The sequence below is a fragment of the Colossoma macropomum genome, unplaced genomic scaffold (genome assembly GCF_904425465.1).
Source record: "Colossoma macropomum unplaced genomic scaffold, Colossoma_macropomum, whole genome shotgun sequence".
Taxonomy (NCBI): domain Eukaryota; kingdom Metazoa; phylum Chordata; class Actinopteri; order Characiformes; family Serrasalmidae; genus Colossoma; species Colossoma macropomum.
In genome coordinates this window covers 50387567-50402931 of record NW_023494792.1, presented here as the reverse complement: position 1 = coordinate 50402931, position 15365 = coordinate 50387567, and the positions used below count along the sequence as shown (strand labels likewise).

The following is a 15365-nucleotide window of genomic DNA, read 5'->3' as shown; positions in this document are numbered from 1 at the left end:
GAAATTTCAAACTTCAAACTTGAACTCAACTTCAGTTCCTATGCTGATAAATGCTGGATGTACTAAGAAGTTCCACTGCAGTTTCATAAGGAGCTCAGAACTTTTATTTCTATATCATTTTTTTAATAGGACTGACAACACTTCTACTTGAGCATGGATTTGAGCTGTTTTACCCACTTCTGACTTTGCAGCATGCAGAATTTTCACTGAAGGCAATTCCTTTTAGATGCCTCAAGTGTCTCTTTACCTCTTCATATACCAACTGCTTAACAAATAACAACAGTGTAAAATAAGCAAAGAACAAACAAACAAAACATTTTTAAGGGTTACTGGCTTTTGGTTTTACCCACAGTATTATGAAATGAGAATGGTCATCATTCTTCCAGCTTATTTGCTTAATAGCAAATTATTTAAATAGATGGTTCTTCAAAGGTAAGGGTTTCGTGCTTAAATGGTTCTTTGCATCATGAAATCGTTCTTCAGATTGATGGAGAATGTGTCGTAGATGGTTCTATGTAGAACCTTCTTGAAAATCATTCTATATAGTACCAAAAGAGCTTTACATCGTAACAATAGCAGAACCCTTTTTGGAGTTGTAACAATGCACCAGTATCATAAGCTGAAGACATTTCATCCAGTGTTTAATGGTATGACTCTGCAGTACTGAAACAAAGTAAACAGCTTCCTGTTCCTATTGCACTTTTGCAGTTTGTACTGCATATTGGTTAACATGGGAGAGTCAAAAGGTCAGTTTGCTAAGTCAAAGGCCAAGAACATGCAATGTTCAATGGTCTCTTTGTCTTGTTCTGTGGAATAAATTTCATAATCTGTTCTGAGCTAACACCTCCAAAAGAAAACTACAACCATACAACTCAGTACCAAAGATGCACAAATCATCCAGTGGGCCCAAAACGTATTTGGACACTTGAATGGAGTGGTTTAGGTTACATCTTACATAAAATGTTTAACAAAATGTTATATTTTGCACAATATCAAACAGATGGCAGATGCTTTGTGTGGAGAAAGTCTGGAGAAGAATTCCAACCAGACTGCAGCAAGAGTACCTTAGAGCGCAGAGGTGGAAACATATAAGCCTGGAGCTGATTTTCTTACAGTGCTGCCAGTGAGCTTGATGGGATCATGAATTCAGAAGTGTGCATAGACATTCTGGATGCAGAGCTGCAGAATTCTACATAGAAATAGTGATCTGAAACACACCTGCTGACTTCTGAAAGGTCTTAGAATGATCAGTTTAAAATAAATGTCACTTGATTTGACATATTGTTTCCTAACACAATGAACTTAGCACATTTTTAAATAGTACACAAATGTCCAAATACTTGTCAGTTTGGCCTATCAGACAGTCATCAAGACCCCAACATAGATGATGACTGTGCTTGTGCTGTGTTTCAGACGTCTCAGTCTCATGCTAACCAAGACTTCCTTTCGTCTCTGTAATGTAATTCTGGTGATGGTGATGAAAGTGTTTATAGTATTGTAATATTTGTAGGTGGGGTAATTTGGTATAAAAGATGCTAACTATCAGATTGAATGATTATATGTCACAGTTGCTTGCCAAAAATACCTTAACAGGGAATTCCATCAATCTCTCGAACGTTCTGCATGATTAAATGGTTAAGATGTAAAAAAGTAATTCAGAGTATTTTGATGTGAAATGCTCTGTTCTAGAGAAACTTACCAAGTCAGAATTGTTCACTATGGTGGTGATAGGAACCAGACATCTGAAGAGTTTAGTGCTTCTAAAGGCTCCCTCACAGAAAGCTACTGCAAGAAATGATTGAGTCCACTGCCTGACATCTGAGACGTTGTACTAAGTTTGTGATATGGTTTTGGTCTAAAATGTATTTTTAAAATCCATTCACGGTGGTGCATGCAAAGTGTTGTGAGACAACAAAGTCCCTGAAGAAAACTTTTTTTTTTCAGATTTTTTCAGACCACTAATTTAGTATTATCAGTGTTACATATCAAACTCAGAGGACACATGTAGGTTTACTGGTCATTTTGGATAGTAAATTCAATGACATTATTTGTGCTGTAGACATTGTGACCCCTGGTACCTATCACCACCACTGTAAAGAAGTCTGAATGTGTAAGATTTTCTAGAATGAACCATTTCACACCAAACCACTCTGAATGACTTTGTTTACCTCAACCACTGAAGTATGCAGAAAATTTGAAAAATCAGTGGAATTACCCTTTAACCATTTGGACATGATGATAATGTGCTGACATGATCCAGAATTAAACTTGCTGTGTGAAACAGTGTTGTAATGATTTATACATTAATGTTCAAAAGTTTACACTCACTTGCCACATTAATATTTTTATGTTTTAGAACATTAAAAAAAAACATTAAAAAGAAAGTGTAGATTTAAATATTATAAACAAGACCCCAATAGGTACTTTTAGATGTTTTATTCAATATTTCAAGTAACCTAGGGGCAGCAAGTTATTAGATGCAACATAATACTGTAATGATACATGAAGCACTCTGGATCTTCATTTTATTTCATTCTTGATCCTGTAGAGCTTTCTCATATATTATGAAATTATCTTTGTTCAGCATCATACTTTTCTGTATTAATATATTCGTAGCCTAGCCTCCTACTAGTTCTTAGAAACTTGTGGTCATTTTATGCATATATCTACAACAAATTTGGCTGTATATTATTGGAAACATTGATTCCTACCATTTGAACAGTGGTGTATTAAACCTGTGTATAATAAGATAACAGTGAAGCAGGTAATAAAGCATCCCCTTTGAGGTGGGACTGAGGTGTCTGTTGGGACACCCACCTGTGAGCAGATCCTCTAGGTTGGTGCACACCTTCATCTTGTGTAGATTATTCAGTGAGCCTGCCATGTACATCTTCCTCTCCTGATCCAGGAAGTCCAGGTCCAGAGCAATCTCTTGCATTCTCTTCCTCAGGTACTGCCTGAAGAGTGGAGGGCGGAGAGTGAAGTTTTATTTGTTCCACAAACTAAACAATGTTCTACTGCGGTGAATCATCTTTTGCATGCTAGATGATGACTACATAAGATGTAACAAGCAATATAAGTGTGGGGAACACTTCTGCCTGCCGTGCTTTAGACTGGCATTCAATCCCCCACCTGGCCAAGCACCCTACACTACACCAATGAGTCCTTGGACTAGACTCCTAACACTACATTCGCCTACTTGTGTAAAAATAATCAAATTGTAAGTAGCTTTGGATAAGAGGGTCTGCTAAATGCCGTAAATGTCAGTGTAATATAAACTGTCCATCAAAAGGTTTATAATAATTGTTAATACACATAAGCATGTTTTCTTTGTCTGTTTGTAATGACATTCATTTTTCAGTAATTCACTAACTCGACTAAACTGTTGTAAATAAAAAGTCATTCAGAGTGGTTTGATATGAAATGCTCTAATTCTAGAGAAACCCCCACAGAGCAGGTATTATTTGTTATGCTGGTATGAGTGGATCAGACACAGCAGTGCTGCTGGAGTTTTAAAACACTGTGTCCATTGACTGTCCACTCTATTTGACACACCTACCTTGTTGGTCCACCTTGTAGATCTAAAGCTAGAGACAGTAACTTGTCTGTTGTTGCACAGTTTGTGTTGGTCATCCTCTAGTCCTTCATCAGTGGTCACAGGACGCTGCCCACAGGATGCTGTTGGCTGGATATTTTTGGTTGGTGGACTATTCTCAGTCCAGCAGTGACACTGAGGCAGTCCAGCAGCACTGCTGTGTCTGATCCACTCATACCAGCACAACACACACTAACACACCACCACCACGTCAGCCAAATAATACCTGCTCTGTGGTGGTCCTGTGGGGGTGCTGACCATTGAAGAAAAAGGTGAAAGGGGGCTAACAAAGTATGCAGAGAAACAGATGCTCCTATATGGTAAGTGGAGCTGATAAAATGGACAATGAGTGTGGTTTTAATGTTTTGGCTGATCAGTGTATGCCACTATCTTACCATCAGCATTACATATAAAAAGACATGTTTAGGTTCCCTGGTGCTTTTGGATAGTAAATAAAATGGCTATGTTTGTTTAGTTTTTTTTTAAATCAAACCACTCTGTTGACTTTATTGACATCTCAACAGATGAATTATGCATGAATAAAAACAAAACAATCAGTAAAATTACAGCTTCTAATTAACCAGCTTCATTTAAAAAGAAACTTCTAACACACACACACACACACACACACACACACACACACATATATATATATATATATATATCTATATTTGATAATACAGCGTGATTCAAAAAGATTCATTCGATTTCAAAGTGATTTATTTCACTTGTAAATCATTACAGAACAATGCAGTAAATTGTAATTTTACTAGTGCTCAATATGACCTCCTCCAGCAACATCAACGCCATAGTCAAATTCATCCCACACTCGAATGAGCATGTGGTCACTGTACTCACAGCTCTTTCAATGCAATTCCGGAGATCATCTGACAGTCAGAAACTCTATGACCCCCTCTTTCAATTGGAATGTAATTGGTTCCTAGGCACCTCATGGTTGTAAAAATATGGTGCTTTGAAATCGGATGAATCTTTTTGAATCATTCTGTATTTCTGACAGTACCTTAGTAATAATGCTGCACCCCACACATTTCATCCCCTTGCTGTGATGTCGTCAGTAGGGATGGGTGGATTAGTACTTGTGCATTGATCCTAACACTCCTAACACTCACTATTCTTTTTCAGAATACTTACATACATATATCATCATCAAGTGTTTATGATGTGCTTTAAATAAACTGAATATGTATTAGATGCTGAAAAAGGTGAAAAATTGTAGGATAAATATGACAAGAAGATGCACACATGCATTATGCATGAAATTAGTGATACACCAAATATTAGGTCATGCTAATCATAACACTTGTATCTTCTTGAAACACATGTAAGCACAATTTAACAGTAACAGGTTGGTGAACAGGCACATACAAGCTTAGACTGGAAGGTTTAGTAGTAAGAACAACACAAAAACTTTGAAATATACAGTGGTATGTAAAGGTTTGATTAAGTAACATTTTGCATGGGCACAATTTCTATTTCTATTTGCTGAGTTTAACAAAATAGAAAATGTGCCATAACTTTGCACAGGCAACATTTTTTATCCCCCCAGCATGTCCGCATTCACCATGTTCACTGCAGGAAATACTAAAATTTCAACTTTGCACAAGAAGACTTGTAAAAGTAGTAGTATTGGATCTGAAATTGAGATCCTCATTAGCCTCATTATACTCTATATAACATACTATATTGTAAGCGCACACCCAGAAAATCAGCGGTATCACCCATCCTTATCAATAAGTGCTTTTAACAATAGTTTGTGAAAAGAAAACTGTCACATCATTATCCAGGCAAAACCGTCTTTATATTGTTGCTGTCAGAAAAAAAAATCTCCAGATTTTTTTTTTACGCTATTTAAATATCGCAGTTGTTTTTTAGTTTGTGTGAAAATTTCATGATGAATGGACCAATAAAAATGCCCAAAAAAACTTTTTCTAACTTTTAATTCACTTTATTTTTATTTCTTGTACCATTGACTTAAGGTTTTGCACTCTCCTGTAAAGTTACTATTTTGGAGTTACTTGTTTTTCTTTGAAAAGCAATGATACGTTTTTAATGAAAATTCAAACTTCAAAATAGGCAGCGTCCCCAAATTTTGATAGGCAGTGCACATAAAAGTACACTGATTGTACTTAACCCCTGCTGTACACACATATATATGAAGCGGATGTACGTGTATGGTTGGGAACCTCTCAGCTGGCACGGCCTGTCAAGGTGATATGGGGGGAATGTATTGGCAGTAACCGTCTCCCTGCATTTGTCTGATAGACAGCTGTGCCCTCCTGACACTCTCTCACTCTCTCTCTCTCTCTCGGAAATAACAGCTATGAGCCTGAATGCACTGAGCCTATTTGCCCCACAGATAAAAGGCCCTGTGTTAGAATTCACAGCTGTAAAGTGCACAGCGCCGTGTCCATTTATAAGGCGGCCTTTCACCTTCAATAAAGTAGGTTTCTTTACAGCTTTAATGTAGTTCACATCATGAAAAAATGGCTGCAATACATAATGGACCTTACAAGGCATGTGGACCAAAATACAAATAAGGTTTAAACTTCACAACTTTACAGCTACTGAGTCAACTTTTAATAGGTTTGTGTTAAATAATATCAGCCAGTACTGTACTGAAACATTAAAGATATTAATACTGGGTCTTTACAAGTCGACTCATTGAGGGTTCGGCAAAAAAAATTCAAGCAAAAACTTCAATTAAACTCATGTTGTCATGCCAAAATTCAAAGCTGTGCTCCAAATAGTTTCAGTTACTACATGTACAAGTTTGCTCTGTTCCATAAATAGAGTTTAGCAGCTTATTAAATGACTGAAGTGAGCTGAAAGAATGACAAGGTATGAATATAGCGCCAAGAATAATATATAAATTTTTATTAAAAAAAAACAAAAAACAACTCCCTCTGCAGGTGAATTTACTGGATGTAGCAGTTTTAATGGACATGTGACTTTACTATGAACATGGACTGCTGTCTGGGAAGACAACGGAACCAGGCAAAAAGTAATTCTGACCAGTCAGACCTGTTGTATCAGATGTTAACTGATTTACATTTACATAAAATCACTATTTATTTTACGTATTAATTTTACTTGTTTTATTGTAAAATTAGTGTTCTAAGCAAAAACTTTACATTTTTCAGGTGCCTTATATACACAGGGCTCCATTTGAGGGGGCTACAAGGGGATGCAATCCTCCCAAACAAAACAAAAAAACACTTCCCTTGCAAAACCATCACCGCATGTCCATCTATTTGATTATCATTATACAAAAGTCATGTGTATAGGCAATAAACATAAAATATGTGCATTGTTACAAATAAACAAATTTGCATCTTGATCTTTTGTGCTATAAAAAGGTTTGACTGAGTCCATTAAGTCAGCAACCAGACATCCTTTACCTGATCAAATTAACATACATTAAATAGTTGTATGTTAAGCTTAATTAACATTTAAAAAGGTACTCCAGTCACGTAACAATTCTCACCATGTAACACTACATTTGGCATCACACACACAGCTTAAAAAGCCTTCAAGCACATCCCCTTTGCCAGCACTTACCAAAGTGTACAAGAACATCCACTTGAAGAATTAGTATAAAGAAGAAACCTTCGTTCAGCAAGCTAGCTTTCCCAGGCAGCTTAAATGAGGCTGTAAACGACTCAGCATTGTCACAGACTTGTCCTCAATGAGCTGATGCATTTAATGCTCCCAAATTTGGCTTAGGATACAGCAACTGGTATCAGCTTTCCAAATACTGCCAGCCAAAGCCAAAGGAGCCAACATGTCCATCTACTTGCTTTAATGAGATAAAACCACCACACCTGCTTTTGTTGGGGAGGATCCTGGCTTGTATTCATTGTAATTATATCTCACTGAACTCTGTTACATTAGAGCTATTGATTAACCGCGTACATCACTGTTTGTTAGCAGCCAACAAATGCCCTGCTGCCTGGTGTTACCATCTATTAAAAGCACCCATTATATCATACTCGTGGGAACCACGATGCGTAGTGTGCTCACAGTCCTTAGCACGGGGGTCTTCAACTCTAGTCAAATAGGACTTTAGGACAACTGTAGGTTGAGAATTACAATGTTTTAAAAAAATCTACTTAGATAAGAGATGAACAAGTTAACAAGCCATATGCACAAACCAAATAAAACGCAAAGTCATTCTGAGAGTTTAATCTTTATTTTCTCATCACTACACTATACCACTGGGGGAGAGCAGAGACATACATTTAGATTCAGTATGAGTGCAGCTTCAATGTTACAGAACACACGTCCAGAAAAGCAAAAAAAACAAAAACAAAAAAAAATGTTATAAAAAAAAAAATAATAAACACCCAGTCTACATAGTGCACCATATAAATACATATATATATTAAAAATGCATGTCTTAGGAATAATATTCTATACATGGACAGAACAAAACACATTGGACCCAAACAAGGACCACAGGGTTACGGAATAATTCATGGAGTGGGGGGGGGGGTTGGGGGAAAGGATCTAAAATTCACCCACATCCACCCTCTTGTCACGAAACTTATTTCTGGCCTTGGTTCGAGCCTTGAATGCAGCAGCATTGTACAGATGCTGAAAGAAAAGCCATCAAATTAGTACCCACTCAAACAACTGTTCTACAAGCAGACATTTAACAGCAAGAAACTTATATTAGTGTTAAACATTCTGGACAGTGCTAGCTTACCCTCTCAAGGCGGGAGCTCTTCATTGCTTTTAGCGCAGCAGAATCAATAAGAACAGGTGGTCCCAGGCCAAACACATCCCTGATGAACTCATTTGCCTAACAAGTTATGAGTACAATTATTAGAGTTATTAGAACACTTCTGGTTCAACATAAACACCACCGATTTGTAAACCTATTTTCTATACCTGTAGATGGTAGTTCATTCCTGAGCCCACGAACTCTCGGAAAGCATCATAGGTCCTCTTCCTTACCCAGCTGTCAATGACCATTCGCTCTGTGCCAAAGCGGATTGTCTCTGTCTGAAAGTCTCCTTCCTAATCAGGAACAGAGGAGTTGTATTAGAACTACATTACCCACAAGGCACCCGTTTGTTGTTTCCATTTCATTCACATCTCATCTTCCTCACCTCCACAGCTTTCAGCACGTCCCTGAAGACAGATCGCTGCTTCCTCTTGTCGGTCTTAGCACGGTGCTTGTTGCAGTCAGTGGCCAAAGCATTCAGCTTGCTGCACAGCAACTCCCAGTCCTCACAGTCAAAGTCCTATATGGAAGACAAAAAGTTTGATGTTTAAACCTGAAATGTCATCACTTTTAAAGCCTCAATGCCTGTGCAAAGCTGTTAATGGGTATTGTTTCAAATACAACAGGCAGAGTCATGTCAATGTTTTGTTGAACTTGCAAAAGTGGGGATTACTATACACTACCTTTCAAATAAAAAAAAAAATAAAATAAAAAAATAATAATAAATGAAGCCACCACACCACACCTGTGTGTATTATACTACCACTGTAATCAAGGGGCCATCAAGGTATGGAAACTGAACCTTGATGTAAATTAGGGCTACAGTTATCAAAAATATTGTTTACTTATTGCAAACTAGCAATAAAAACAACCCCATAATAGGAGTTAAGACACCCATTACAGTGTTACACAGGGCCAATGTAGCTTCAGCCATTTTGTTGCATCATAAAAGGAAACAGTTTGTACCAGACAGAACTTTGGACGGAGGCAGTGCTTAAGAAAGATGAGCTCAAGAAAGCAACACCCAAAAAGGCAGAGGATTCAGTGCTAAAGCAGAAGTACAGTTTTACAGCAACATGTCAATGATGCAAACAAACAAAACACCCCACACGAGCACCAACACACTTTCTGCTCCAGCTAATTGTGAAGTGCTATAACTGACTAGCTCAGCCAAGTAAAGGAGACATTAGGCTGCAGTTTGGGGGAAGGGGGAAAGAAAAAAAAAAATAAATTTTTAAAATAATCTCTCGTGGAAGAGACAAATACTTGAGTGATGTTAAGTACTGTAGTAAAATGAACGCCATAATACAAAAAAAAGAAATTAAGGTGCCATCTAGTCATTCTGAGGAGGACAGGTGGAAAAAAAAAAATTATAAAAATTAACTAAAATAAAACCACACTGGACAATGCTACAAATGTTTCAGAATGCTCTTGGGACAGTGAATGAAAATGTTGCCACTTAATCTGTACATAATTATACAGTTATTAAAAAAACCCCACAAACTTGCCAGCCGTTGTGTTTAACAGTGAGCCAATAATGTATAAGCTGTCACCTAGGCAGATATGATCCACTCAGAAATGGTGTCAAAAACAAGGAATATACAAATGATTACAATCAAGAACAGAGAAAACAGGAAAGCTGAAATATAAGAGTAAAATGATAATCTAAATGTTTATTAACTGTTTGGAGACTAATAAGTTTTTTTTAACTTTACAAAAAACTAAATTTCAATAGACTAGCAGGCAATACATTAATTAATTAGTAACAAAGTAACAGTTAGTTCAAGTCGTGATTACCGAGAACTTTAACTGAATTGACAAGTTTTTCTCAAATTTATACTTACTGTTCGCACAGTATTGGCAGTGGACAGCATTAGCCCTGACAACTGAGAGTATAAGATGAATTGGGAACTCACTGGGTTGACGTCTCTGGCCAGCTCAAACAGTAGAGCGATGGTTTCTCCGGCTGCAATTCGCATGTTGACGTCCTCACTTTCCAGAAGCCGTGGCAGCTTGGCCAGATGTCTGAAACAGAACATGACCAAGTCAGAACCCTGAAGCTGCTTGCAGGACTGAGAGCGAGCACATCATACAAAAAGGTTCCTGAAAGCTGCGACTAAATTTCAGGAAGCAGATTTACCTTTGAAGCATAAAGAACTGCAAAAGGCTTAGAGCATTTCAGCTAAGAGCTCCATACTTGTGGATGATTGTTGTGATGTGGCTGGCACTGCAGATGGTGAGCAACAGAGCCCAGGACAGCAGTGCGTTGGTGTGGAGCTGAGTAGTCTGAGGGCTCAGAGAGGGCCTGCTGCCATCCTCTCGCACGTATGAGCGGGTGAAGAGACTCTCAAAGCACTCCATAGTGGCATACACGTCCTGGAGGAGAGGCACAGACATCAGATCTGTAGCTACAGGCTTAAGCAGCTGTTTGCAGCTGTAGCAAATCAATAACTGAATCCTTAACAAGACTGTGGGTGTAATTCAATATTAATTCTCACTCTAAGCTCATTTAACCAAGTGCTGAAATTCTTTGCAAATTCTAAACTTTCAGTGGATTTGAAGTGCAGACTCAAATGATACAGAATTTAAATCAAATATGAATAATTATGTATCAGTGTAATTAAAGAAGCAATTACATAATTCCACTTGCATAGTATTATAAACTAATCACTTTAGACTTATTTGACTTCGAAAGAGTTTAAAGGCAAACGCCACCGGTTCAAAAATTTCAGCATAAACAGTCAAGAGGCCCTTCAGAATGGCTAAAAGTGAAATGCGCCACTCTAGAGAAACCTGTCGTGCCAGAATTTGTCATTGTGATAAGAATTAGGCGTCTGATTTTAGCTACCTTACACAAAGTTACTACAGAACTGAGTTATGAATATGCTGAAGCCCAAGACATTGTTTTACAGTGTTTTATAATAATGTTTTAGCTATTTTTTTTAAATACATTAACAGTGAAGAGGTACATGCAGGGTGCTAGAAGGCAAAACAGTACCCAAAGAAAACACTTTTCAGATTCACTATGTTATCATTATCAACATTACACATAACTCAGAACAGGTGCAGGTTTTGCTGGTCATTTTGGATAACAATAACAATAAGCTATATTTGTGTTTCAGATAACTTCTGGTTCCTATCACCACCACTGTAAAGAAATCTGGGTCAGTATGCTTCTCAAACTCATGATCTCACATTAAACCACTCTGAAAGAAAATCTCAAAGAAGTAATTTTGCAGAAAAGTTGGAAATTCTGGGAAACTCCCCTTTAACCACAAGACTGTGTTTAATGCCAATTGTGTTCATCAATATAAACAAGCTTTCAGTCTGGAGGATTCTGAGCTTGTATGAACAAGCTGTCACATTTCACAGACTTCACTTTAACTACTCCTTCAAATTGCCAGCCTCAATAAACGTTCAGAGGTTTTAATATCTAAACATCTGTTGAGTATATTTATTACCCAAAAAAACCCACACATCACACACACCACAGAACACTGCAAAGGCAAATTCCAGTACTCACCAAGATATCATCTTCTGCAACCAGAGTGCATAGGCCTAGACTTGTTGCACACTGAGAAAACCAAAAGAACAAGATGAACAGATTACTTCAATGAAACATTCAATATGAAGAACACTACAAATCAAAAGACTTATTCTTGTTCAGCAGCCAAAAAAAAGGAGATGTCTGCTATTCACCGCCTGTCTGGCCTGGATGTTTGCTGCTCCATCATTGAGGATGGTCTTAAATATGGGTTTGAGTGTCTTGAAAACTTCTTCACTCTCAATTCCTGAGCCTAACTGGATGCACAGGAGGCACGCTAGGGAGGCTGCTGCACGCTGCTCCTCTCCTTTACCTATTGGACAGGATTAAGGTTACTTCACCCATCAGCCGCAGCTTGTCTATTACAAGAATATCTTCAAATGTAAATGCATTAGACACATTCAGCATTTTTAAACTCTCAGTAACTGGGGGATAAACCTTTTTTCAAGCAGCGCTCAATGCTGTCTGTGACTGTCATTCTTCTCTCCAGAAGGAATTCATATAGGATTTTGGTTGCCATTGCAGTCTTCAATCCATCAAGGGCACCTTGCCTAGTTTTAGCACTGGAGAGGGAGCAACAAAAAGGAGGAGAAAAAAACCCACAAACAAATCAGGAATTCAGAATTCACAAAACCAAACATTGGAGAATCACTCACTTTGAACTTCCTGGCCTAACATGTATTGATTCAATGTCATAACGCTGACTGAATTGTTAAAGTTTGTCCACAAACCTTTTATCAACCGTGCAATCAATGTAAACCTTCAGCTTGTACTGGAAATCCTCCTGAGCAGTATCCTCAGCCTCTCCTCCTGCCAGTTAAAAACACAGCGTTACAATGTCGATTTCATCTCACCAGTCACCCTTTATCAACAATCATTAATATAGTGTTTGCCTTGCCGACTGGGTGCACATACAAACACACCTTCCTCTGCCACGCTGGTGGAGTCACTCAAGCTGCTGCAGTGGCTGAGTGTCTCAATGGAAGCGTCCTCATCGCTGAATGGCTGGACAGCTCCATGCTGTCCCCCTGCAACACCAACAAACCACAAAAATCAACAAAATCAAGTTACAAGCTGGCAATGAGTTTAACTTCGGAATAACCAGGCCTACATGAGCACATAAGAACATTTTATTTTACATGAAGACCGCAAAACACCCTTCTGCAGAATTACCACATTCTGACCACATATCAGTTACAGTATGAGCTAGTGCTAAAGCTGATATCCTGTGCATTTCTGTTATCAGAACAAATGCAATGCTTTGGAAAAAGTGTGAGGCACTATCTTCCTCATGTCAAGGGTAGCATGATAGCCACCTTTAGACTATGCAAACAAAAATGCACCGTTTCAATGGAAAAACCTGTCCCACGCAGGTACACCTGCTACCTCACCGCAGGAATAATCCCCCAAACAACACCTGTTCTGGTTAATGGAATGGTTTACCCAAATGTAGTCAACTGACCGAGCCATGTCTTATGTCCAAAGTTTGCTTCTTTAGGTTTACAACAGAATAATAAATCTCTACAGCCTTCAAGTAGCCTTGCAGCTGCACTCCTGTTCTCCAAGGCCAAGTCGACTAAGTGTGGGGTACGGGGGTAAACTATGTGGATTTGATTGTATGGTAAACCAATATTTTTACAATACACAATGTCACAATTTATTTTTTCCCCAGACGTCTGATCAGTTAGAACAGAGGAAAAAAGAACCAGTAGTGCTAACTTAAAACACCCAACAACATTTTTTACTCAATATTTAAATATCACGTTGCACTGAATCCAGTTCAACAGGGCTAATGTTGCTCATAAAGAAACATGTAGTTTACTGATGATATCCATAACATACAGAAAAGCATACTGTACAATATCACGATAATTATATATTGTCATATTGCCTGGCCCTACTTCATTGTCCAGGAAAACGTGGGATGCTGGTAGTAAACGTGATGCCTTCACGTGGCCGCCCTTTTCAACGTGCCTCTCTTTTCGTTCAGCTGCAGCCACAGGCCGGGGTGGATCGACACACACGACCAGCTGTCGGTTTCATGTTTGAGAACGCCGATTTAGGGCTAGACACTCTAGACACTCCACAGGCCTGCGTTACGTAACCACAGTTTGGGGTCAGTGATCAGACGCTTGCAGTAGCTCACAAGAACACCTTATCTCGGACCAACCGAGCTGTGGCCCACCACAACCTTTCACTCTGCCCTGCAGAACAAAAAGTCAATACGCGAGCTTGTAGGCTGCATAAATCATCTTTTTGGTTTCTGGCGATGAGTACGTAGCGTAGCTTAGTTAGCTAGGCGGGCTAAAGCTTGACACTCCGTTAGCAATTTAGCTAAGGTTACACATGGTAAGCAACTAGACTGAAGTTGGCTTCATAATAGCCAACTTCTTGTTCGAATTTCCCGTTCCACCTTAAATGGTACAGAATGTAACGATGTAGGTTAAATGAGGCGCCAGAACGTAACTTAACTGCTGCACCATTTAAGGCGGAAAGGGAAAAACAGAAGAAGAAGCTGGGGAAGGGCTGACTAGAGAACAACACTGACAGACAGGCGTCGGTGCTTATATGAATTATTGAAATTGCTTTATCGGGTCAGTAACTATAGCTACCATCGACCAGAACAGCCTTGTATTTAACTTGAGTTTATTAAACGTTGTCTGACAGCGTATGATAGCAGGAAACTCTATAACGCAGTAACTTCACAACTACCAGAGCTTAACTACAAGAGAACAAGAATACAAACAAATACAACATACCTCTCCATAAAACCATGTCTGACATAACTAAGTACCTAGTTACAGTTCTTGTATTTAAATGGGAGTAACTTGCTAACAAAAGAACCTGGAAACATTAACCTAGTTAGCTAGCATGCTAGCCAGCAGACATTTTCTAAGCCCTTTGCTAGCCTCCTCGTTTGGACACGTAGATCCCAATTCAGCATTAAAAAAAAAAAATAACATCGATACGGATGTAAAGTGACATATGTTCAAAATCGATATCCAGAGACACCGACTGTCAACAGGCCAATGTGAAAAAGATTCCTTTGTTTAACTCTCAAAAGCCACGAATCCTTTGGCTGTCAACCAAAACAGGCCGCGTTGGCCATTGGCGTTGTAGTTCTTTCCAAACTCTTCCATGAGAAGGTTTTAACGGCACTCGGACAGCACAAGGACTACAAATCCCACTGCGAAGCGCTCTATTCCGGCAGAAGGCCAAAACAGCCGGTCATTTCCAGACATTCCAGCTCACTTACCCTTGCCGTTTCTCTTCTTAGACTTGGGCATCTTCTGCTTATGAATATAGTCAATATAAACCCAAAATCAGCCAATACACGACCAGTTTTTACTATAATGTCTCTTAAATTGAATATCGTCCAATGGCACAGTGAAAAAAAGAGAATTAAAAGCGAATCCGATGAGAGCCTGCGAACCAAAGCGATACATTTTCCCCCGTAAAAACTAGGGCTGCGCCGGAGA

At 38.7% G+C, this 15365-nt stretch overlaps 1 protein-coding gene across 1 annotated transcript; it reads right to left on the bottom strand.

The window, feature by feature from the left end:
• Positions 1 to 7789: 7789 nt before the first annotated feature.
• On the bottom strand, positions 7790 to 15365 carry ifrd1 (interferon-related developmental regulator 1). The gene is made up of 12 exons (XM_036577484.1): positions 15143 to 15365; positions 12810 to 12914; positions 12618 to 12696; positions 12325 to 12449; positions 12042 to 12199; positions 11866 to 11916; positions 10540 to 10718; positions 10259 to 10367; positions 8728 to 8862; positions 8507 to 8635; positions 8322 to 8417; positions 7790 to 8209 (listed from the first exon to the last, which is right to left on the bottom strand). Exons 1-12 carry the CDS (start codon positions 15171 to 15173, stop codon positions 8123 to 8125), a joined length of 1284 nt encoding a protein of 427 aa, XP_036433377.1. The 5' UTR covers positions 15174 to 15365; the 3' UTR covers positions 7790 to 8122.